At 22.6% G+C, this 25,968-nt stretch overlaps 8 protein-coding genes across 8 annotated transcripts; 5 read left to right on the forward strand and 3 right to left on the reverse strand. All coding sequences in view use genetic code 6, as the record gives it.

Moving 5' to 3' along the window:
- Positions 1-164: 164 nt before the first annotated feature.
- Positions 165-407, reverse strand: TTHERM_00805800 (hypothetical protein; the record flags this gene model as incomplete). The annotated part of the gene is made up of 1 exon (XM_001011979.1): positions 165-407. One exon carries the CDS (start codon positions 405-407, stop codon positions 165-167), a length of 243 nt encoding a protein of 80 aa, XP_001011979.1.
- A 98-nt stretch (positions 408-505) lies between these two features.
- TTHERM_000805804 (hypothetical protein) lies at positions 506-1,050 on the reverse strand (the record flags this gene model as incomplete). Its single annotated transcript, XM_012796543.1, has 3 exons — positions 506-605; positions 890-927; positions 1,000-1,050. 3 exons carry the CDS (start codon positions 1,048-1,050, stop codon positions 506-508), a joined length of 189 nt encoding a protein of 62 aa, XP_012651997.1.
- A 56-nt stretch (positions 1,051-1,106) lies between these two features.
- TTHERM_00805810 (hypothetical protein) lies at positions 1,107-4,057 on the forward strand (the record flags this gene model as incomplete). Its single annotated transcript, XM_001011980.2, has 7 exons — positions 1,107-1,369; positions 1,620-1,709; positions 2,331-2,420; positions 2,673-2,762; positions 3,015-3,104; positions 3,595-3,684; positions 3,937-4,057. The coding sequence occupies 7 exons, from the start codon at positions 1,107-1,109 to the stop codon at positions 4,055-4,057; spliced, it is 834 nt and encodes a 277-aa protein (XP_001011980.2).
- Positions 4,058-5,364: 1,307 nt separating this feature from the next.
- Positions 5,365-6,108, forward strand: TTHERM_000805817 (hypothetical protein; the record flags this gene model as incomplete). Its single annotated transcript, XM_012796544.1, has 2 exons — positions 5,365-5,367; positions 5,446-6,108. The coding sequence occupies 2 exons, from the start codon at positions 5,365-5,367 to the stop codon at positions 6,106-6,108; spliced, it is 666 nt and encodes a 221-aa protein (XP_012651998.1).
- A 139-nt stretch (positions 6,109-6,247) lies between these two features.
- TTHERM_00805840 (BTB/POZ domain protein) lies at positions 6,248-8,557 on the forward strand (the record flags this gene model as incomplete). The annotated part of the gene is made up of 1 exon (XM_001011983.1): positions 6,248-8,557. The coding sequence occupies one exon, from the start codon at positions 6,248-6,250 to the stop codon at positions 8,555-8,557; it is 2,310 nt and encodes a 769-aa protein (XP_001011983.1).
- Positions 8,558-9,654: 1,097 nt separating this feature from the next.
- On the forward strand, positions 9,655-9,873 carry TTHERM_00805850 (hypothetical protein; the record flags this gene model as incomplete). The annotated part of the gene is made up of 1 exon (XM_001011984.3): positions 9,655-9,873. One exon carries the CDS (start codon positions 9,655-9,657, stop codon positions 9,871-9,873), a length of 219 nt encoding a protein of 72 aa, XP_001011984.2.
- Positions 9,874-11,298: 1,425 nt separating this feature from the next.
- On the forward strand, positions 11,299-16,301 carry TTHERM_00805860 (hypothetical protein; the record flags this gene model as incomplete). The annotated part of the gene is made up of 13 exons (XM_001011985.2): positions 11,299-11,331; positions 11,456-12,092; positions 12,236-12,505; positions 12,565-12,891; positions 12,956-13,417; positions 13,473-13,675; positions 13,924-14,048; positions 14,109-14,640; positions 14,694-14,791; positions 14,849-14,984; positions 15,031-15,179; positions 15,247-15,567; positions 15,806-16,301. 13 exons carry the CDS (start codon positions 11,299-11,301, stop codon positions 16,299-16,301), a joined length of 3,789 nt encoding a protein of 1,262 aa, XP_001011985.2.
- Positions 16,302-16,873: 572 nt separating this feature from the next.
- TTHERM_00805870 (von willebrand factor type A domain protein) lies at positions 16,874-25,050 on the reverse strand (the record flags this gene model as incomplete). The annotated part of the gene is made up of 4 exons (XM_001011986.2): positions 16,874-19,378; positions 19,429-19,513; positions 19,703-21,872; positions 22,098-25,050. 4 exons carry the CDS (start codon positions 25,048-25,050, stop codon positions 16,874-16,876), a joined length of 7,713 nt encoding a protein of 2,570 aa, XP_001011986.2.
- Between the last annotated feature and the right edge of the window lie 918 nt (positions 25,051-25,968).

The following is a 25,968-nucleotide window of genomic DNA, read 5'->3' on the forward strand; positions in this document are numbered from 1 at the left end:
ACTTCTTATTTTACCATATATGCTTGCTTTTTTTTTTGTTCTTTCTTTGTTAATTTAGCTCATCATTTTATTTTCAACTTTTGCTTTTATTATTTATTTCTTATTATTTCATATTTTTTCTTCATTTTTTCCTTTAATTAACTATTTAATGATATATTTTTTCTTCAATATTTAAAAAGTTACAATTAAATTGGTGATGAAGGTGCATCAGGCTTAGGTTCTGCTTTAGCAAATTGCATTAATCTCTCAAATTTGACACTTGGCCTTTCGTAAAAACAGTTTATTTGTTTTGGATTGTGATATTTTAAATTATAAAAACTAATTAAAAACAATAAAGCTCTTTATTCTTTTTCTTTTTATTGTGCTTGCTTTTTTTTTGTTTTTTCTTTGTTAATTTAGCTCATCATTTTATTTTCAACTTTTGCTTTTATTATTTATTTCTTATTATTTCATATTTTTTCTTCATTTTTTCCTTTAATTAACTATTTAATGATATATTTTTTCTTCAATATTTAAAAAGTAGCAATTAAATTGGTAGTGAAGGTGCATCAGGCTTAGGTTCTGCTTTAGCAAATTGCATTAATCTCTCAAATTTGACACTTGACCTTTCGTAAAAACAGTTTATTTGTTTTGGATTGTGATATTTTAAATTATAAAACTAATTAAAAACAATAAAGCTCTTTTTTCTTTTTCTTTTTATTGTGCTTGCTTTTTTTTTGTTTTTTCTTTGTTAATTTAGCTCATCATTTTATTTTCAACTTTTGCTTTTATTATTTATTTCTTATTATTTCATATTTTTTCTTCATTTTTTCCTTTAATTAACTATTTAATGATATATTTTTTCTTCAATATTTAAAAAGCGAAAATTAAATTGGTGATACATACATACATACTCGCACATGGTTACATGCACTCGGGATAGGGGCCCTATATATAATTACTTATACATTATTATAATACGTATACCAATTTATTTATATATAATTGTGGGTAATATACTAGAAGGGAAGGGTCACCTACACCCTAATGGCATTTCTACTAATCTTCCATGATTTGACTACGCATTATGCTCGCTTCCCATTTGTATTCCAGATCTTCTGTTCAGAATGGGGCCTCCTCTTTACCACCTATCAGATTTGGCCCTTCCCTCCTACCAAGGAGACCGCTGGTAACATTCACATTTTTACATGGAATTTTTCGAAATAAAGGGGGCGGTATAGGATTCGAACCCCCGATATCACTGCTAAGACCCTCCGACTCGCCCACTCGAGTCGCTTAGCCCTTCTTAAATTGGTGATGAAGGTGCATCAGGCTTAGGTTCTGCTTTAGCAAATTGCATTAATCTCTCAAATTTGAGACTTTACCTTTAGTAAAAACAGTTTATTTGTTTTGGATTGTGATATTTTAAATTATAAAAACTAATTAAAAACAATAAAGCTCTTTTTTCTTTTTCTTTTTATTGTGCTTGCTTTTTTTTGTTTTTTCTTTGTTAATTTAGCTCATCATTTTATTTTCAACTTTTGCTTTTATTATATATTTCTTATTATTTCATATTTTTTCTTCATTTTTTCCTTTAATTAACTATTTAATGATATATTTTTTCTTCAATATTTAAAAAGTAGCAATTAAATTGGTGCAATTGGTGCATCAGGCTTAGGTTCTGCTTTAGCAAATTGCATTAATCTCTCAAATTTGACACTTGACCTCGGGTAAAAACAGTTTATTTGTTTTGGATTGTGATATTTTAAATTATAAAAACTAATTAAAAACAATAAAGCTCTTTTTTCTTTTTCTTTTTATTGTGCTTGCTTTTTTTTTGTTTTTTCTTTGTTAATTTAGCTGATCATTTTATTTTCAACTTTTGCTTTTATTATATATTTCTTATTATTTCATATTTTTTCTTCATTTTTTCCTTTAATTAACTATTTAATGATATATTTTTTCTTCAATATTTAAAAAGCGAAAATTAAATTGGTGATAGAATAGAATAGAAATACTCGCACATATAAATGCACTCAGAATACATCTTAAAATTAAAAATTTTTTTTTTATATTATATTTATATATATATTTTTTTTTTTTATATTATATTTATATATATATTTTTTTTTATATTGTTATTATGTATTTATTAGGTGTTTTTTTTTTAATCTTTTTTATTTTTCTTATTGTGCTTGCTTTTTTTTTGTTTTTTCTTTGTTAATTTAGCTCATCATTTTATTTTCAACTTTTGCTTTTATTATATATTTCTTATTATTTCATATTTTTTCTTCATTTTTTCCTTCTAATTAACTATTTAATGATATATTTTTTCTTCAATATTTAAAAAGTTTGAATTAAATTGGTGATGAAGGTGCATCAGGCTTAGGTTCTGCTTTAGCAAATTGCATTAATCTCTCAAATTTGACACTTGACCTTTCGTAAAAACAGTTTATTTGTTTTGGATTGTGATATTTTTAATTATAAAAACTAATTAAAAACAATAAAGCTCTTTTTTCTTTTTCTTTTTATTGTGCTTGCTTTTTTTTTGTTCTTTCTTTGTTAATTTAGCTCATCATTTTATTTTCAACTTTTGCTTTTATTATTTATTTCTTATTATTTCATATTTTTTCTTCATTTTTTCCTTCTAATTAACTATTTAATGATATATTTTTTCTTCAATATTTAAAAAGTTTTAATTAAATTGGTGCAATTGGTGCATCAGGGTTAGGTTCTGCTTTAGCAAATTGCATTAATCTCTCAAATTTGACACTTGACCTTATGTAAAAACAGTTTATTTGTTTTGGATTGTGATATTTTTAATTATAAAAACTAATTAAAAACAATAAAGCTCTTTTTTCTTTTTCTTTTTATTGTGCTTGCTTTTTTTTTGTTCTTTCTTTGTTAATTTAGCTCATCATTTTATTTTCAACTTTTGCTTTTATTATTTATTTCTTATTATTTCATATTTTTTCTTTATTTTTTCCTTCTAATTAACTATTTTATGATATAATTTTTCTTCAATTTTTAAAAAGTAAAAATAAAATTGGTGATGAAGGTGCATCAGGGTTAGGTTCTGCTTTAGCAAATTGCATTAATCTCTCAAATTTGACACTTGACCTTGAGTAAAAACAGTTTATTTGTTTTGGATTGTGATATTTTTAATTATTGGTATGGAAAAAAGCACTGAACAGAATGTCTTCTATTTTATATTTTGACCATGAAGTCAAAGCACACATATATCCATAAAGAAGAATGCTTGTATTATATAAATATAATAAATATAATTGTGAGAACAAAGAACTTCTTGATCAATCATAATACAAACTGAAAACATAAAACTTTTTGGTTTATGAATTATTGAATGTACTTGTTGCTATGTTCAGTACTTATTTCCATACCTATATAAAAACTAATTAAAAACAATAAAACACTTTGTTCTTTTTCTTTTTATTGTGCTTGCTTTTTTTTTGTTCTTTCTTTGTTAATTTAGCTCATCATTTTATTTTCAACTTTTGCTTTTATTATTTATTTCTTATTATTTCATATTTTTTCTTCATTTTTTCCTTCTAATTAACTATTTAATAATATATTTTTTCTTCAATATTTAAAAAGCGATAATAAAATTGGTGCAATTGGTGCATCAGGCTTAGGTTCTGCTTTAGAAAATTGCATTAATCTCTCAAATTTGGCACTTAATCTTATGTAAAAACAGTTTATTTGTTTTGGATTGTGATATTTTTAATTATAAAAATTAATTAAAAACAATAAAGCTCTTTTTTCTTTTTCTTTTTATTGTGCTTGCTTTTTTTTTGTTCTTTCTTTGTTAATTTAGCTCATCATTTTATTTTCAACTTTTGCTTTTATTATTTATTTCTTATTATTTCATATTTTTTCTTCATTTTTTCCTTCTAATTAACTATTAAATGATATATTTTTTCTTCAATATTTAAAAAGTGAAAATTAAATTGGTGCAATTGGTGCATCAGGGTTAGGTTCTGCTTTAGCAAATTGCATTAATCTCTCAAATTTGACACTTATCCTTGAGTAAAAACAGTTTATTTGTTTTGGATTGTGATATTTTAAACTATAATAATGAATATAAAACAAAAAAGCTCTTTGAATTTATTTGATAGCTTTTATTTATTTTAATTTTTTATCTTTTTTATTCTACTAATATTATTTTATCTATTAATTTAAAGAATAATTTATAATTTAAAAGTTTATTCTATTTTGATATTTATTAATAATTTACACAAATTTATTATAAAATGTTTAGCTCAATGAATGACTCATAAAAACTCAAAGTAAAAAGCAAGTGTCTTAAATCAAAAAGATTAGTTGTCTTTTAGATAAAAATCTGCTGAAAAAAGGATGAATAAATATAAAATGTTTGAATAATATTATATATTTTATTATATAATATTTTGAAAAGGTGTTTTTAACCTAAAATATAAATAGATAGATTTTATTATTGATTTTATATTTATAAACATCATTCATATTTTTGTAAGTAAATAAATTATTTATAAAAAATAAAAAAATAAAATTTACTTAAATAAATTAAATCCTCATAAGCAATTTCTCCAAAAACGATCAAATAATTTGAAACTTTTAATTTTATATTACATCTTATTAAATTATATAAATTCCAAACTTTTATATGTCAGTTATATTTTAATCTTAAATATTATCCATCAATCATATTTCTATCCTTTTTTTATTTATCACGATTAATTAGATGCCATGATTTAAATAAAACCTCAGGGAGAAATCAAGTTTTACTTTTTATTTTAACTTTAGTGGTTTTAATGTTTTTTTTTTTTTTTAATTTATCTTATGATCGTTTTTTTCATTTTATATTTTTTAAAATCATAAAATAATTGTTTTTTAAATTATCATTTATTGATTCAGACAATACAAATTTAATAATATTTAGAGTAAATTAATGAATTTAAAAGTCGTTAATGTTGAATTTGGCTTTTTATAAGCTTATTTCATATCAACAATTTATGTAATTTTTTTGATGTGGTATTATAAATTTTAAAATGCTTATTTTGTTTATGTTTAATAATAAAATGTTCTCTAAATATTCTAGAAAAATGCAAATCGGAGGTTTGGAAGTTTTGCTTTATCTTATCTATGGGTACTTTTGATATAAATATGTACTTATTAGCAAAAAAATGCAAGATGTGAAAATGGATGCTGAAAATGATTTATGTTTTTGGAGTCAATGATTAATTTTTTTTTTTGATATTTTAAATTTACTTTAGTTGCTATTTTAAAAAATTTAGTTCATTTTTTTTCTATGTATTATTTATTTTGAATTTGGCCCTATTTGATAATACAAGTCTCAGACAAAAGTCTGGAATTTCTTTTTGATCAATGGTATATATTTAAGCAAATTTAAATTAGTTAAAATTTAATGATAAAATTCAAAAAAATGAATTTTCTGATTTTTGATAGCTATAAAAATCTATTTATTTACTGATTGATTAATATCTTTCAGACACATGTAAGAAGGAAATATCTAAAAATCTAATTAAAATTTTTATTGTTTTTTATTTAACAAATCTTCACTAACTTACTATGATTTTAAACATATTTAAATAGTTATTATAAAACTAAAACCCTATAATTTATATGGCTAAGTAGAAAAATTGTAGATTTTATATAATATAAAATTATAAGCAATAATAGGAATTATTAAACTAAAAAACTACAAAAATAAAAAAAAATAATCAGAATGAGTGTATACTTGAATAACTTAATATACTAAATAATATATAGATAGATAATATTAATCATAGAAAAGAGCAAAGGAAGGTAATTGAAATGTTAATTAATTTAAAAACCAATAAAAGTACAAGAATTAATAGATAAATAAATAAATAACTAAAAGGTTTTGATATAGGAGGAAGATATTTAGAGTTACTTAGTATGTCTTTCTAATAAGAATAAAGAGATCTACTTTAGTAAATAAATAAATTATTTGATAAGGGTTTATCAAAAATTTAATTGAGATATTTGCTAACTCATAAATTAAATGAAAATATTGATTAACTCTTATTTCTTCTCATTTCTGAATTATTTCAAAGCAAACAAAAAATTAATTCTTTTTAGTTTTGAAATTTAGAAATTTTAGATAATAAGAAATTTATCTGAGTAAGGTATCGAAGCGAGTAAAGATAATAATAAGAAAGATAAGCGGTGTGTTAAGGATTGATCTAAGAATAAACCATAATTTTAGTTAGTTGGTCCATAGCAAATGAACGAGAATTTTGAGATTACTTTGGAAGTTAATCCAAACCTGTAACAGTATTTTTTATAGGATAGTTTGAGCGATATTATTATAAAAGTAAACGCTCCTAATTGCAAAAATCACAACAAAGAATACAAATTGTAAAAGGGTTATTTACAACTTGAAAGCGGTTACTTTTATGACACCTTCAAAAACAATCCTAGTATTAAATAAATTATATTAAGTGTCGATTCACCTTTATTAGAGGCAATATTAAAGTGTTTCTATGGATTCACATGTTAGATCAATAAAAAAAATATTTTTGATGCATTAGATGTTTGCGAATATTTACAGATTGAGACACTTTAAGATCAAATACTAGAAATCATGCAAGAAAATATAGATTAATTTGATATAGTAAAAACTTGGATTATTTCTTAGAAATATAAAGATCGTTGTCCAGCTATGGAAGAAGTGTGCATAAAAAGATTAAAGTAGGAAGAATATTGCATTTTTAGAAATCAAGATTCATTCTAAAATCCTGTAGGTACAAATTAAATTAATAGCAAGACTGACCTATAACTTATCCCTTAGAAACCAAATTGTAATGTTGTATTGATGAATCCAGAGTATTTTAAAAAAGCACTCCTTTCTTAAGGCAGCGACTTCCAATTCCTTAAAAGATAGCATGTTTTTAATGCAATCAAGTTTTATTGCGAGAAAAAATTTAGTTCAAACAAAGAAGCTGTTAACGATAAAATATGCAAAATGACTTATGAGTTAATTAATCCAAATGATTGTTCTGCTGATGAATACAAAGATATTTTCTGCTAATAGATTTTTCATAACTACAACCATACTAGACATAGCTCTGGAAATATGAACAATGTTATAAACGATCCTTTTAGATAATCCTATCTTCTTTAAAGCAGTCAGCAACTGAATTTAACATTCAACTAAACACCAATTAATTCAAAATTACTTTTAAATCCTTACTAGAATATTCAAAACATGCATAGATTTAGTGGCACAAATATGGTAAGTCCTTAGCACAGACCTAATTTTTCTACTAGTCCGAATGGATTTTTGTACAACAGTTCGATAGGAGCAGATTCCTTTATCTTTGCACAATCCATTAATGGAGGTAGATATTATCAGCAGCCATTGAATGATGAAAAATCAGAGAAATTAATTAACACTTTCGATGCCTTGAAGGAATCCTATTAAAATTTCATGAAACTTTCTTCAAGTTCCCAATAAGGTAATTAGTCAATAATAGAATCTTGCGAGCTACAAGTAGAAACGCTAGAGCAAAAGATGAAAAGATTGCTAGAAGAAAAGAAAATGAGAGTGAGTGTTTTGGATGAAGAACTCAAAAAAGTAGATGAATATATTTTGGAGCAGAAGAAAAAGCACAACACATCAATGCTTAATAGCAATTACATGGAGGATATTAATAAAATGTTGATCTCTTCTAATAATTAGTCAAATTAAAATATTAATTCAAGTGGTAATGGTAACCTACCATAAATTGCTAATCAGCTAATTTAATCATAACACATTCCATTCCACCAACAAAATGACGATTTAAATGAAATAGAAAGATAAATCAAAAGAAAAAATACACATTAAAGATTACTTTGTAGTAATAGCAGTGACAATCAAGATAACAAAGATATTCTTTTATCCAATAATCAAAATCTAGATAAACAAAAAGAATAATTTTTTATTTAAGACAATCCCTTATTTAATAAAGTAGAAAGTGATAATGAAGACAATCAGTTAGCAGAAGATGATGATGAAGATGCAGTTATTGAATAGCAAAATCAATAAAATTAAAATAAAAATATGCAAAATAATAAAAGTAACAAGTATGACGAAGATATCTAAGACTATGAAGAAGAAGATGATGATGAATTTGGTTCAGGGGATGTAGATTTTGATGAAATAATGCAAGATATTGATGAATTCGATCATGCATAAAAAAATATCTAACCTTATTAAAAATAAACTGTACTAAATACACCTCATATAAACATAGAAGAAATAACAAACAGCGTATAAATGATTAATAATTTGCATCCAACAGATAACATAGAAATAAGCAATTCTAATTTTCATTTAGATTAATCTAAAAACTTTCCCATTTTATTCTACGAAACTGAATCAGGCTCACATGATTACAGTAAAAATGGTCAATTATCTACATCTAAATCATAATAAAATTCTAAAATGGAACAAACTGCACTATAATAAAATAATATTCTAAAAACCTCTCCTTAAAATCATGAAAAATCAATTAAATCAAGAATATTTGGTTACTTTTTAAAGAAATGATAGGCTGTTAATTAGTTAAAATGAAACAAATAAAGTTTTTAAATATTTAAATTATTAAAGGACCAACAAATAAATAAATAAATAAATTAATAACAAAATATAGCAAAACCATATTTATACAAAATAAAATATCTACTTAAGAATTAAATATGAATGACAAATATTGCTAAATTTTACTATACAATTTAACTTGCAATTAATAATTGCTATTTTAATTATATTTAAATAAAAACAGATTAATTAAATTATATCACTTAATAACATTTTAATTACAAACAATATTAAATAAACAAATAAACAAATAAAGAAAAAAATATTTATGTATGCAGCATGTTTATCAATATTATTTATTCTATCAATGTATGTATTTACTTGCCTACCTACTTCATTCAATTTTTTAACTCAAAATATAATTTTTTTATTACATTTTTAAAAATTTATTTTAAAATATTAAAATTGATTGATAGGTCTTTAAGCTTTAAGAATTCAAATTTTACATTATGTATTACATTTTATAATTTTCTTAAAATATGAATTTAAATTTTTGTAAGATGTTGTTTTATTGATTGATATCATGTTAATTTGCAAATTATAAATTTTAAATAAATTTGTTAATATTTTAAAATATAATTTTAATATTAATATATTAAAAATTAATTGAGGTGTTTTAAACATATTGAAAGTAATAGGTAAAAATACTTTAAATTAGATCTTTATAAAGTATGTTTGCTGAAAATAAAATTATTATAATAGAGATATCAAAATTTATTTATTCTTTGCTCAAATAATAAATGCTGCTTGCTTGCTTGTTTTTTTTTTTTTTATTTGTTATTTATTATTTTAATCAAATAAAATGAATGAAGAAAAGAAGAAAAAGAGGAAAATAACAAAGAAAGATGATGAATTGGATTGAATATGAATGATCTGGATTGAGACAAAGAAAAAAATCAATTAAACAGAAAATAAGAAGTGTATTTGCATACATTAATTAGGGGCACTACAAATGCGAAGAATAAAAAGTTAATTATCATAATAGAAGAAAGAAAAAAAGGAAAGAATAAGAATAAAAAAGTAAAAGCAAAAGATATTAGTTAGCTATGGATCCAGTTTTAGGTGACGTTATTGCAACCAGAATCTATAAAGCTTGCTTCAAGCACGTTTATGGCAAGAATATGAAGGCTTATTCTGAAAAGGATGAGGCCAAGTTCGACCAATGCCTCACCAGCTACGTCGAATCTTACAAATCAGTTACCAATCACTTTATCACTTATCTTGGTCAACTCCCTAAGAAGGGTTTATCTCTTGATGGTTCTTGATTTAAAAAGCGAAAAACAAATATTTTAAGAAGATTATCAAAGTAATTAATGCATACATTCTCAATTCATAGTTATAGCAAATAAGTTATGATGGTATCTATGATCATAATATCAATCATTAATTGAAAATAATTGTTTTTAAAGTATTTATTTGCTCAATTAGTAATTGTATAATTATATCTCTATTGATAATGTATCCATTTAATTTCATTTCATACTTTCCTTAAAACCTTTCAATTTCCTTTAAATCGATTTCCTATATTTAATCTCTTTCTGTAGCATTCACTCCTATTTTCCACATCTACCTGCTTGATAGTTTGCAATCAAAATAGCCTATCTTCACAATACTTTTTCAGAAAATTAATTTTTGTATTAAGCAAATGAAGGTATCTATCTATCAATCAATCAATCCTAGCTATTTATTGATCTTTTTATATAAGATATTCTTCATTTCAAATAAATTAATTGAAACACTTAAATAAAGAATAAACAAGCAAGCAATCAAACAATAATATAATAATTTAATCAATAAGCAAAAATTTATTAAACATTTTATTTAAAAATCTATAGATTTTAACATAATTTACTCATTTAATTACTTTAATTTATTCTATCAACAAATAAAATAATTATTGGATTTTATAAAAAAACAATTAAAAAAATTAATGCAAAAATATTTAAATTTATATTAAATTATTGATGTGAATGTAATTTAAACAAAAAAAATATAAATTTTTAGCAGATCTTTTAAAATTTAAAATATTTCGTTAATTTTTATGAGTTTGTTAATCCATCCAGTTAAATGCAATTGAATTATTCATTTTTATATTTAATTTATCATTTGATAATAAATAATAATTAAATTATTAAAAAATTCATTTTATTGTAAAATATATTCAATAAATTTACTCATTATATTTCATTTAACATAATATTGATTTTTATATTAGTGAATATTTCTATTAAAATTTAAATATAAAAGCAGTAAAACTTTGAATTACTAGCTTGCTGTCTCAATAATCATTTAGAAACTTATTTAATTTAAAAAAGATATATAAAGATATTTAATATGGTAAGCTATAATTGCTTTTTAGATATTATATGCACCAGTAAATAAATACTAAAATATGATAATCATCATATATGGAATAAAGAAATAAGTTAGGACAATGATTTGTGATTTATAATCTAAATAGCTTTTTTATTCCTTTTAATTAATGGTCCAGTTATTTAATTTACTTAGTATTATGAATATAAACTTTAAAAGCAAATTAATTGTAATTACAATTATTAAATTCCACAATTAAGATAGATATTTTATACTAAGAATTAGAATTCTTAAAATTCTGAAATTATAATTTAGCTATTTAGGGTTATACAAAGCAAATATATTCATAGAAAGCACATAACATAGTAGAGGAAGTTATGGAAAATCCACTAGATCATTTAAAATCAGCAGTAAATCATATTTTTATGTTCTTCTTAAAATAATTAGTTTGAACTATTTCATATTTAAACTCCTAAAATTTCGAAAGATCAAAGTTTTTAAGATTACATTCATCTTTTGCGAATAAAATATTAGGTTTACGAAGAAGATGAGGAAAAAAGATTAGATAAAATAGTTATAGGATGCAAATTAATAACAGATGCTCTGCCATTTGAAAAGAGAATAGAATCTATGATAAATATTCCTAAAATAGTTGATTATCTTTTGCTTAATAGCATTTTTAGTACAAATTCAATCACGATGATTTTAAACAGCTTGCTGGACAAGTTTCGTGATAATTTAGAATTCTTAGAAAATTTTTGGAAAGGCATAGAATATGTGTCGAAACTCAGCGAATTAAACCCTTTAGAATCGTAGATTTCAGATCTAGATAAAGATAAATAGCATGACAGTAGCTTTTTGCCTTTGAGATAAAATAAATATGCAAGCTGTTTAACTACAGTTTAATCAGGCGAATACAATTCATTAATCTAATTAAATATTGTTAGGATAAAGTATATAGCGCTTTCATATATTTAGGATATCTATACTGTTTATGCAACTATGAAAGATGTTGATTTTGACTTAAAAAACGGAGTTTTTATCACTTTCCTACATAACTCTTATGATGAAAAGTTTATACTCACAGTAATTTAATAAGTTGAACAAATTAAACAAACATTCCTTTTTTATTTCCACTCTATGATAGATTTTGATGATCAAATTGAAGAAGGTATAAAAAATATTATTTACAACAAAAAATATTTATTTATTTAATCTTACCAAAGAAGTTTTTTTTACAAAGTATTTGAAACGCTTTTTAAAACAAATAGAAAGTTATCAAATTTCAAAGATAAAATATTTATTTTTTAATAGTTATCAGAACAAAAGGCAGCAATCAAAATAAAGAACCAGATAAATTGAAATTATAGATATAAGAATATTCTAACTGGGATTCATAATCAACTAACTCTCCTCTTTTGCAATAGTCATTTCAACCTCCTATTGCAACTAAATCCAAATTCTCAGAAGGTAATGATCTGAAATTAAATTTAGAATCTTAAGACAACTTTTCTGATGAGTCTCTCAATCAAAACGAAGAAGAAATCACAATACTTGATTAAATAGAAGAGTGGATGGTTTCATGTAAGAAATAAAAGATATTTATTCATTTAAAAATATTTATTATTATTATTTAAAAACAGCTGCTGTTCCAATTATAGGAAAAAACGAATTTATGCTTAATTTCTTCAAACTAGAAGAAAACATTGAGTTAATCTTAGATTTTATTATTGATCCTTTAGTAAATTTGCCAACTAAAATTTGGGCAAAAACCTATCCAAGAATAAAAAGAGACTAACCACTCCGTGATATGAGAGGATTTAAACATGGAATTAATCGTATTTTAGAACTTGATCCTGTTACAATTAATGCAATTATGATGAGGTCATACAAACTCATCCATATTTTATCAGAAAGAAAGAATCTCAGAGTTGTTTGCAATGCATATCCTGATTTCTTTGAGTTTGCATGTAATTAATGTTTTTTTTACAAATAAATTACTAAAATCTTGTTTATTAATCTAATTCAAAAAAGATCTCAAAATTTATGAATTTTTTAGAAGTAATGAACAAGCCAACTTGTACCATGTTGGAAAATTAATTGATTCATTTATTAAGTTCACTCCTGACTATAGCTTCTACTTTATTATGCTTAATAACTTGATGTTCAATATGATTGATTACATTTACAATCCACAGATTAACTAAGTTTTAAATGGCATTTGCAATGTTTAGTGGAATACTTACAAATTTACTGAAGAAGTTACTCATATGATATTAGAATACATTTAGGTCAGTGGATTCATTACTGAATTAAGTGGATTAATTGTTCAAAATGAGCATATTGACGCTTTTAAAAGGGATAAACAATTTAAAAAAAGAGAAATTATAGCAATGTAAAATAAAATTTAGTCTAAAAGAAATGAAGATATAAAATTTAGGAAAAAAATTGAACCAATAATTATGCCAGCTGAAAATCTTATCTCTATACTAGAATGTATTTATTTATTTACTTATTTTTAATTTAATTTTAATATATCTTTTCTTTCTAGATTAGACAAATACTGAATATTTGGATGAAGTTATGGGTTTACCCTGCTAAAAATTAGATAGAGAGTACTTTAGTATGAAAGAACTTATTGGTCTCAGACCTGATATTGATGGGATTAAAAAAATTAAAAATATGAAAAAAATATCATAGAGTGAAATTATGAAGTAAAGGCAAATAATGTCTTTGAGCAACTTACCAGATATTGTATTTATTTATTTAGCTATTCAATCTTTTTATTTTTATATAAAACATTATTTGAACTAAGCTAGGGAATTATTATTTATAATTTTTATGCAAAAATACTGTCTAAGAATACTTCAAAATGCTTAAGCAAAAAATAATTAGAAATTTTTTTAAACTGATTCCCTGATATTTCTTTTTAAATTTGGATTTTAACTAAAACAAGTTTAAAAAATAAAAATTAATTTAATAAAATAAATGATATTTTAAAGAAAAGTATTGAAAATTTTGATAAAGATGAAGAAGATGAAGAATAAGAGAATAGAAAGGAAATAAAGTCATAGTTTTAATTTAAAGATGATCATAGCACATCTTCACCTTTATTAAATAAATTTAGGTATGATTATTTTATGATTGATTACTAATAAAAATCATTATTTATAATTTGAAAAAATAGAAAAGCTAACTTTAAACTGTCATTCATTAGGATGTCTAAAAAAGAAAATATAGAAACTATGTTAGATAAAAATGCAAAAAGACATTCTAAGTTATTGACAGAAGACAACTAGGCTAAACCTCCTCCTTTAAAAAATAAAATAAGCAAAAAAGCCTCATAAATAATTGTTTAGTAGTAACCCAAGTAACCAGAACCTGAGTATAGTGCTTAGGATTTCTCTACAACGAATAGTTTCTCTTCTGCTAAACTCAAGACAATTTATCCAGACACGAATGTTTTACTAGTGAATTCTGAAATAGAACATCTTTCCAAAGATAGAGAGTATTTCTCTGAAAAGATTATTTAGAAAGAAATGTATGCAGTTCCAGGTAGTCAAATTTGTTTTGGGTTACTCTAGGAAGCTTTCAATTTTAACGAAAATAAGCAGTTATATGAAAAAGTTCAAATTAATTTAATGACAGAAACAAAGAAGAATTTAATATTTAAAATATTTTTTGATCCAGATGGAAAGACGTTCCAAAAGCTAATTATGGTAAATACAATTTTGATTAAATTTTAATTGTTAAATATTTAAATTGTAATTAGAATTATCTAATTAAAATGAGAGTTTTAAGTAAACTAAAAGATACTCACAACAGCGCTCTTGAAACAGGCAAAATAATTAATTTAATCCTTTCAAAAATGTAAGAATATTTTAAGTTATTTTTGAGATTTTATGTTTAATATTATTTTTAAAAAAGAAATGAATTCCCTTAATATGGTGATTTCATGAAAAAGATTCATGAAATTTGCAAAGAAGTATTTGATTTTGCATGTAAAACTCTCATTTACATGCATAATGCAAAAAGAGATAATTTTTATCTATAAAATTTTAAAGTAAATTAAATTTCTTGAAAAAAAATACAATATAATTTTATAAAAGATTGTAAATCCTTTGGGTTCATGTAAGCTGGTTTTATTTGAAACTATTTGTCTTATCATGAAAAATGACATTCCATACTAATGTGAATTATTTAACAAAATGTCAGACACTACATGGCACATTATTACCATATAATTCTTTAACCATCCGTAAGCATTTCTTTTATATATAAATTACAAAAATTGTTCATATTTTATTAAATAAATACAAAAATAGAACTAATACTTTCTATTCAAAGCAATTTTATAATTTAATGTTGATCGTGCTCTAGTTTGGCTAAGAGAACATCTTAAGAAATATTTTATTCAAACTCAGCTGTATTTCTTCTTTAAATAATGCCTATGATAATATAGTTAGAAACTCTGTTATTATGTATCAATATCATATAGATACTTTTCTTCTGTACATTAAAAAAATTGTAGAAGGCATTAATACATATACTGAGTAATAAAAATTTAAAGCTGTCAAATAATTCCTTTTATCTAGTGCCAGCTGGAATTTCCTAAGATAAGAAATAATCCCTCCGACTTCAATGGTGTAATTAATAATTTATATTTTAATATCATTCAATTTTTTCAAACAAAAAAAGAAATTTAAAAAAAATTATTTTGTTGAATAAAACAGTGATATTAATTTCAATTTAATTTTCATCAAAATCCTAAAAATTTCAAACAATTTTTATTTTGCTTATTTATTTAATTAAACAAAGAATATCAAATTTATATAAACTTTATAATAAAATTATATAAAAAATAATCTATTTTTTTAAAAAAAGAATGCCAAGTTAATCATAGTTTGCCAATTCACCTAAAAAAATAAAAAACTAAAAGATAAGTAGTAGTTAGACTCATTTAACACTTGATAAATCAATACTAGTTAATAGCATAAGTGAGCGTTAAATTACCTAAAGCAAAGAAAAAATATTAGAGATTAGTGAAACTAGATCTAAACTTTAAAGTATAACGAATAACGCTTCCAGCTCTTCTAAATAAAAAATTTAATTACCTCCAATTCTTTCTGCTTCCTAGGTTATTTCTCATTCCAAAAACGCTTCTTAATTATCTTAAACTCTTTCCACAAAAGCAGAATCTAAAAAAGGATAAACTATGAATAGCACGAGTAAAATAGGTTCTTTAACGAGTCTATAATCAGATCCTTTAAAATTTAAACACAGCAATAATAGTTAAACTATATTTTCAGCTGGAAATTTAGATACTTATAAGGATAAAAAACTATCACTTAATAATTTAAATTCAAAAAAAAAATTATGATGACAAATAAATTGAATTAGCAATAAATTTAAAATTCAGTAAAAGATAACTATTAAAATTTTAGTTTCTATATTTTTAATTCTTATTGTTAATAAATAGCCATACTTAACTTAAGTAAATAAGATGATTATTTTTTTATAATTATATAAAATTATTCAAAATACTAGTGCTTTCTATAAATTATATTTATTTGAAAACTTATAATTCAAATCAATTTTATAAATAAAAATTAAATATTTGTTTTGATACCTTATTCCTTTTTTTGTAATACATAGTTTTTATAAATAATAAAAAGAGTAGTTTTTATTTTTAAGAACAAGACTATTTTGTCAAAATTTCATCTAAAAAATGAAAAATTAAAAGATTAGAAGGTATATATATTTAAAATTAGATATATTATTAATTAGTAGCATTATTAAGAGTGAAATTAATTATTTAAAAATAAAAAAGTGCAAAATTAAAAAAATAATCATATATAAAACATAACTTCTTTAAAACAAAGATTAAATTTGCTGATTTAGAATAATAATTTTTTCCACTTTAAAGAAAAACTTAATGTTTTATTAAAAAATTCAATCCTTTATATGATAAAATTCATTTGTTAAATTAATTTCTTTTATTAAAGCTTAAACAATTTCAATATTTAATTTACTTGTGTCATTTAAATCTATAGTTTGTTTGTAAAATGAACCAAAAATATTTTTAAAAATATTTTCCATCATGTTTAATGAAGAATTTACTTTAACCAAGTAATAAAACACCTTTTTAGTTTTCAATTAATATGCAATTTAATCTTCATTAATACCGCAAGGACATCCTTTCTCAGTCCAAGATTTATCGCTGCTAGATGCCCCAAACTTTTTCCCATGAGGAGGACTATCACAAATATGAAAAATAAATCTTTGAGAATTATCTCTCCAATTAATAGACGTTATAGAGTTATATAAACCATCCATAACAGCTTCAGGAGCATCACCACCCCCTTCTGCTTTCATATTTGATAAAACTTATAAAATTGTATCTTTATTTGTTAATTAAGAATTTATTTTAAAAATGTAGGATTGATCTTAAGGAGGATGATCTCTATATGAAACAATACAGTACATAATATCAGACTTTCCTTCAAATTTTTTGACAATACTATTTACTGCTTCTTTAACACTACTCATAGCCCAGGCCATAGAACCTGTAGTATCAATAGTAAAGCATATATCTACAATACCTGATCCTAAGTGTTCACACTTTATGGGATCAATTTAGTGCAATCCTTCATGCCATGCCTATTTTGTACAATAATTAGGAGAGAATGTATGTGATTCATGAGAACAACCTACATTGCATGATTATATAATTTATAAGTTTTCATCTTCAACAGGAGGTTCCCAGTTTATACTATTCCAATAGCCTTTACATAACATTTCATCATAAATTAGATCAGTGTAAGGTTTATACTACTTAGTAGAGTGGCGAGCAAAAGGATACTTTTTTTCTGCACATTCATCTCCTCCTTTGCAAACTCTTAAATGTATATGAGCTCTACCCATTCTAAGACAAGATTAAAGACAATTTTCAGGTGTTGAACTCTCTCCGGGCAAATATTTTCTAATATTACCTAATTCATAGTTAATTTTTATTTGATCTGTTTCTGATACGAAGATACACTTTTCTTTATTTCTATGATTTTTGCTATTATGATTTCCTGAGTGATTATAATTTTCAAAGCAATAACTTAAACATTCTGGGCATTATTAATCACACCTATGATTTTTGGCACTTTCACACTAATGATCACCCTTATGATTTGTTTACCAAGGTTTTATTTTAACATTGCATTATTTTTAGGATTTACAAGGTTTTATAAATTAATATTCGAATTTAGATGTTGCTGTTTCCCATGTTTTTTCTTCTGTTTTATAAGTTATACTGCATACTCCTGGTTTTTCACATTTTTCTAAGCAATTATGGTAATCCCCACATAAATGCTAAGTAACCAATTTTCCTTCTTTCATAAGAATTTCCTTATTTTTTTCTATATTAGACAATAGTACATCATGATCATGTAAATTAAAGCCGCATAGTTTGTCGCAAAATTTGCATTTATCATAACATTGAGTTGAATCACACAAATGATTTATTTCTTCATGTCCACTTTAAAGTGAGCATGACTTTCCACACTTATTGTATAATCTACACTAATGTTCACATTTATGCTCACGCTAACAGCTATGCTTGATATTATCTAAATGAGGTATTAAAGTGCAAAGTTCTTTACATGAGTTTGATATTTGGCATGGTTCTTTGCAAAGGTGATTTACTTCCTTACAATAATGTATTCCTTAGTGACCAGAAATCAAAAAGCATTCATTATTATTATTACATTTTTAGCATTTAGTATAACATTTATGAGATGTTTCACAATTACAATCTCCTTTGTGACCTGAAATATTAATACAAGATCTATTGCATTTATTACATTTTTTTCTACAAATAATAAATTATTTTTCAAAAGAATGTATAACAGTATTTAATTTTTATTAGAATTTTTAAACAATATCCCTATACTTAGGCTCTTTAGGCATTCTATTATTAAAATATTCTTAAATGGTATTTGTCCTTTAACCTATAAAGGAATCAAAAAAACTTTACATTTAATCAATAAAATTATTAAAATTTATTCTTGATAAAATTCTAAAGCAATTTTGAAAAATATTTTCTAAAAGCATGTTATTCTAAGATTTTTTTTCTGAAAAAGCGTTGTGAGCTTATTGCGGAATTAGCTTCACTTCTTATTATTTAATTTACAAAATATTATAACTTTTATAGTTATATTATGCTTAGTGTTCTTAATCAAAATTAATTTCTTATTGCTGTTCTAATATATCTCGTTCATCTTAATCATTATATATTTCTTCTTTTTCTTAATCAATATTTACTGTTTATTTGTTTAGATGATACTCATATCCTTAAATATTTTCTTCAAATTAAAGCTTAATTTATTCGGATTTAATCAGAAAGTCTTATTCATCCAAATTATTTATTACTCTATTATTATCATTATCTTCATCATCATTTACTTGCTATTAAAATAAAAAAATTAAATTTTAATCATTTTAAAAAACATTTTTACATATTCAAATATCTCCTCTTTCATCAATAATTTTTCATCATCTGAAATTGGTTTATACTCAAATTATAGTATTAATCTTTCATTACTAATGAAATTTTATTAGGATATATCATAAAATAAAGATAGGAATTTGTCATAACATTCCTTAATTTCTGATTACTTGCTTATCAAGTCAATGTCTTAATCATCATTTAAGTAAATTTATATCATTGAATATTTTAGTGTATTCAATAGAAATTATGGATTTCTAGCTTTATTTTTTAACAGTATTTACTTATACAAAAGCTCATCTCTGACATTTTATAGATTTAAATCATAATCTTTATCTAAATAACTCTTCAAAAAACCGTATGACAATCCTTTACGGAAAATCTTTGAGATGGTATTTTTTGTTTCTTTTTTACTTAAATGAGATGAACTCTCTTATTATAATTTTTTCTAATCTCCTTTATCTTAGACATTTTTAGTTAAAAGTACCATTGTACCTAAAAAGAAAGAATCACTTTGCATCTTACCAGAACATATCTATAATTTTTTAAATAGAGATAAAAGTGGTTAATTAATACCATCTATGTCACAGAAAACAATGGTAATGTCACTGATGCTTGTTATTTATTGTAATAATTTAACTTCTTCATCATCTGTTCTTCTAATAGAAAATAATCCTTCACAATCCATAACTAAAATTAGTTTATCATCTACTTTTGAAAGCCCCATCCATATACCGTCTGTGCATCTTGAAGCTGAAACACCAAATCTAGTACCAAACATTCTATTTAATTAAGAGCTTTTACCAACTGATTGACGTCCACACATAGCAACTGTATACATTTCTTAATTTTAAGATTAGATTAAGCTTTCAATCCATCCAAACGATATTTACTTTTTGATTTATTCAATTTAATCTTCAACTTCTGGGATATTCATTAAGTCTTATTTAAATAAACCATCCTTTAAAGGCAAGTAATTAGCTTACTGAATAGTAGTAAGCTATATAGGAATTCTCGTTTACATAATAAATTATAGATCTTAGCATGTAATAGAATCCGCATTCTATATCATAGAATCTAGCTTATTTATCAAAAGATCTATATTATTAAAGCAATTTTTTTGATTATGAGTTATCTTAAATTATATATTTTTTTGCATCATACACACATCGAAATACTTCTCTATGCATTTTCCGAAATTCTGAATTTGATTATCTAAACTATTTTCATAAAAAAATAGCTAATGAACTAGTTCTGGACTTCCAATTAAATTATAATTGCTTCCATAATGAACCATTGATTTAATAATTTTATCAATTACTATGTTACCAATTTTAGCTTTAACTTCACTTAAATTGCTATTATTATCAGAATCGTCTAAATCTTCAATACCTTAAATTAAATAACACTCATATTAATTATTTGCATATAGAGTGACCAATAAGCTTGCGTTTTCAGTTATTATAAGTTTAAAATTTTTAAAATTTTCTTTCAGTGAAATTTAATGCTTAACAATATAGTTAGGGTTAGTTAAAAAGATATATTTTTCTGTTTAAATAAAGTAAAAGTCTCCTTCACATGTATTTTTTATTTATTGAATATCACCAGATTCCTCATGTGGTATATTTTAAATCTTAATAACTCCATCATTCGATATTTCTCTAGATAAATCAAATTTAATTTCTTTAAGCTGGCCACTTAAAAAAAATTCATAGAATTATTTTTTCTTTTTTTCATAAACAATTACAGCGTTGTTTTTTTCATTAAGAAAAATGCAAGAATCAACTCTTTCTATTGTATTTCCATATTGTGTTTGTTAATAATATATATTTCGATCCAATCTTCCTTCTTCAAAATGATAATTTGAGTTAATTTTTCCTATAGAGCTCTTTTTGGTATCATTTGCAAAAATAATCCACTATCTAGAATATTAATTTATAAATATAGAAATGTCTACACCTGGAACTGAATATACTTATTCAATGTCATTATAATTTTTTTTCTTTTTATACATCAAAATATATGTTCTATGCTTTGATTTATCAGGTTCCTACTTATTATTAGATATTATATAATCTACTAATTCATCGAACGATATGTAGTCAATTAATTAGTGTGCTTAATCATTCAAAGTTATTTGTTTAATTTAATAATTGATGCTTAAATAAATTTCATCTTTTATTGAAGGGTCATAACTAAATTTTAAAGGATAAATGAATATTCTTTGTTCTTATAATTGTGTAAATTTATCATATGTTTAGTCAATTTCATTTAAAAAGTTGTCTTTTGCTTAAATTATTAATGAATTTATTAATTCTCTCATATCAATTATATTAGATATTAATTATAAGGTAATATTAAAAATATCATCTAATAACAATACAACAATTTATTTTTAAAAAGAAAAATCTTCGAAATTAGCAAGAAAGTCTATTTGAACTTCATTTAAAGTATCTTTAAAATATTTATAATAGTTTTAATAATTTAAATATTTTGAGAATTTGGAAAATTTAATTGGTATTTTCTATTCATATGATTCTTTATTGATATTTTTAATTATTTCGTTTAAACTATAACTATAAAATTTATATGGATATTCATAATACCAATGTAATACTCCTTGAACTTTTTTGTGGATTTTATCTATCACTATTTTACAATTTAAGCAATTTTTTTTACAGTAAGAATTAATTTTGCAACCACATATTAGAGTTTTATAATAGTAAAAATCTTTTTTAAAATCATATTATTTATGATTGAAATCAAGATTTTATTTTTTATGTTTATCTTTTTCATTTTTTTGATTTGTATATATTTTTTATTATTTATCTTAATCTTAGCTATATAAATACTTATCTACATTTTATCTTTCTGAATAAGCACCAGCTTATTAATTTTAATATAGATTTTCATTTTACTTGTTTTCTGATTATAAAATATCATTCAATATTTTTTTTTCTTGAAGACTATTTTACAAATTTTTAATCTGATCTATAAATTCTTCATATATTTATTCAATATGTTTAGAATATTCTGTATGTTTTATAAAAATATTTTAAATAATATTTTTTTTTTTCTCTTTAATTTCATCAATGTCAACAAATTCGTAAAGATTATTTTTATTGAACAGTTCATTTATTAATTTCCTATTTATTTAGATTTATCTTTTATGTGTTTATATTGTGTTAAAATCTAAAATTTTATCAAATTAAAATTCATGAATGACCATAGAATTATTTTAATCATTAGATAATAAAACCTAACCTTTCTCTTTTAAATTAGAATTTATTTTAATCTAATTCAAAAAAATAGAAGATCTATCTTTGTATTCCTTTGGAGGAATAAAAGCCTCAAATTGCTCAAATGGATTAATATCACTCCATAAAGAAACTTACATTTGATTCAAGCATGTAATCAGTATAGAACAACTATCTAAGAGGAAACGTATGTATAATTAGTTCTCTTCATTATCAAATATATCTCCTTCAAAAGCACTTTTTTAATCTTACAAAATTAAAAATATTAAATACCCATCTGTAATAGCCACTAGTTAATCATAATTCGGAGGTATATATTGGTCTAAGTCAATTAACTATGGTGAATTAGGGTAATATGATTAAATTATTTTTATAGCAAGCTTAAAATCTCCATATAAACCAATAGTTTTTACTTCATTTTATTTTAGTTAATTAATTAATTCTTAAATATTTTAGAATTCACATATAACTTTTAGGCTCACTATATCAAGGCAATAGTCTTTTTGTTGATATAATAAAGTGTAGATTTTACTTAAGCTTTAATCTTTTTTATAAATTCTCTCATTTTAGATTTATTCTTAGATTACTTAATTTTATTAATTGATTGTTTTTTAATAATAAATCTCATACTATTGCTAAATTAATCTAATTTATTTCTAAGTCAAATCAAATTAACCAAAAATTTCATCTAGTTCATTAAGATCTTGCTTGTTTGTAGATTTTAGAAGATCAATTATTCTTTATATTTTACTATTATTTACTTTACTACTCAATTTTTTATCATTAATTTAGCCCTAAATGAATTATTTGAAATTTAAAAATTCAGGTTATTAATTATCTTTGTTCTGTTCATCTTCGAATTCATTCCAAATTTAAAGTATTTCTTTCATTTTTTTGTAAGAAATTTAAAGTATATCAAAAATGTCTTCAATTTCTTTATTGCTTTTATTTTAAAGAGCCTTTAATAATTTTTGAATAATTTCAAACTCGATTAAATTGCTATTCCTTTAAAAGTTGAATTATTAAAGTTACAAAATGATTTATTTTTCACCTTAATTCACACAATTATCTAGTTCCAACCATTTATTATAAATATCAAGTATATTTATGGGTTACATATTTTCAATTTTCTAAATTTCTTACAGTGTAAAAACATAGTTCTCAAATTCTGGATATTTTGCGATTATTGTTTGACATCTAAAAATCTATTTATTTTCTAATTTAATATTTTATTCAGTTAAACTTTCTACCATAACTTTTATTTATTTTTCGCAAATTTATTTCTTATTTTCATCAAGTAAATCGAAAGTATTTCTAAATTACTTTTTATGTTCTTCTTCTTATACCATATTATAATCTTTGTTAAGTATTTTCATATCTTCTTCTAGTAAATCCTTATATTAAGTTATAAAGCTCTTAGCTTAACTTATAATTTTCCTTTCTTTTACTCCACTAAGTTCTAAATTTTCTATAAATGATAATATATTTGATTCATTAAATTATATATTTAGGTTAGCTGTTTCTTTTAAATAACAAAGTAGCTTATTAAGAGTAGGATAATGATCTTTAATCAAATCTACTTATGATATTTCATTGATATTTTTAACAAAATCATCTATAAGATATTACTTTTAATCTGTTTATTATTGAATATTGTTTTCAATAGAATTTTTATTATTTATTATTTCAATATCTGTAACTATCTCTGTAATTGTTTCCTCCTTCATTTAAGTATTTTCTAATTACAATAGAGCAATTTACTCTTTTTTTTCTTTAGAATTCAGCATAGACTCTTTCTATACCTTGATCCAGCTAGTCTACTGTGTTTTACTATCGATATTTTCTAAAACATCTTAAAATTCTGCTTCATTTTTTTTAGAATTTTCTATATCTAAAGCTTAGTAAATTATAGGCTAATTTAGATCAAGCTCTTTGGTTGTTTCAAAATTTGGCTTAATATTTTATGATTGTTCATCAAATACTTCTTTTTGAATTTCTTAATATTTATTTTCAATAATTTAGTTGTTTTACACACAAATATTTGAAGGGATGCAATCATCTTAAACAGTTTAATTAAGTGAAATAGCTTACAATATTTCGGGTTCAATTTTTTACCTCTGAGTTTGAGTTGAATATTTTAAATGATATTCATCAGCTATTGAGACAATCAAATTTAACTACTTTTCGTCTAGAATTTCATTAAATTTATCTGAAATGGATTCTAACGAAATACAGTCATACCTTAAAATTTCCAAGAGCTACATTGAAATGTCTTTTTTTTCCAATTTGCACACTTTTAATATTCTTTCTAAGAACTCACTTTAGATTTTTTCTATATCTTCTTTTCCTTACATCTGATAGTCAGTATTCTGCATTTTTATTTATATTTTCTATATTAGTTTGCTATTTAGTTAATTAATTAATATTATATCTGATATCAAAAAAATAGTCCTTTTTATAGTAAAAATTGCTTTTATAGACTTATTTTAAAATAGATTATTTTTAAAATAGTTTATTTTAAAATAAATTATTTTTAAAATAGTTTATTAATAAATAATTTATTTTTATTATTTTGCAATTATCTAATTGTGGTAAAAAAGTTAATCAAATCATTTGGGGGGGATTTTTAACAAAAATCAAAAAAGAAAAACTAGAAAATCTTAGAATTCACATATAGATTTAAATTAAATAATTATTAGACTGTTCTAATAGACTATATAGATAAATAATGATTATAAATAATATAAATTGGCTCAGATTTTAAGACATCAAGAGGAAAATTTTTTGAATAATTACAAAATTTATGATTATGTATGTGTATAAATTGATTTCTATTATTATAAAAGTCATATAGGAATTGTAGGTATGTATATAATTAGAAAAACAAAACAAAAGTAAATAATTTGAAAAGCTTAGTGTAATAAACAAATTTTAGGTTGAGTAAGAAATAATTTTTAGAATATTTAGTAAAGAATTATGATTTTGAAATTTATTTTAAGTAATAGAGTTGAAAAATCTACCTTTTTTATAAAAATACTTATTAATTTCAAATAGATCATATTTAGGTGAAAATATAACATTTAGTCTATCAAATTTAATTAATCTTACAATATATTCTAAAATAAAGATTTAAAAATTTTTGAAAAATAATGAATCTCTAATTTACAATAATTAAGAGATAAGGGAGCCGAAAAAATTATAATTAAAGAATAATAAATTTTGTTTTTGATTTTCTCATAAAAAATATCAAACAATTTAAAAAATATATACAAAATTTAATGGCATATTAATTT

The sequence above is a fragment of the Tetrahymena thermophila genome (genome assembly GCF_000189635.1).
Source record: "Tetrahymena thermophila SB210 genomic scaffold scf_8254718, whole genome shotgun sequence".
NCBI lineage: Eukaryota > Ciliophora > Oligohymenophorea > Hymenostomatida > Tetrahymenidae > Tetrahymena > Tetrahymena thermophila.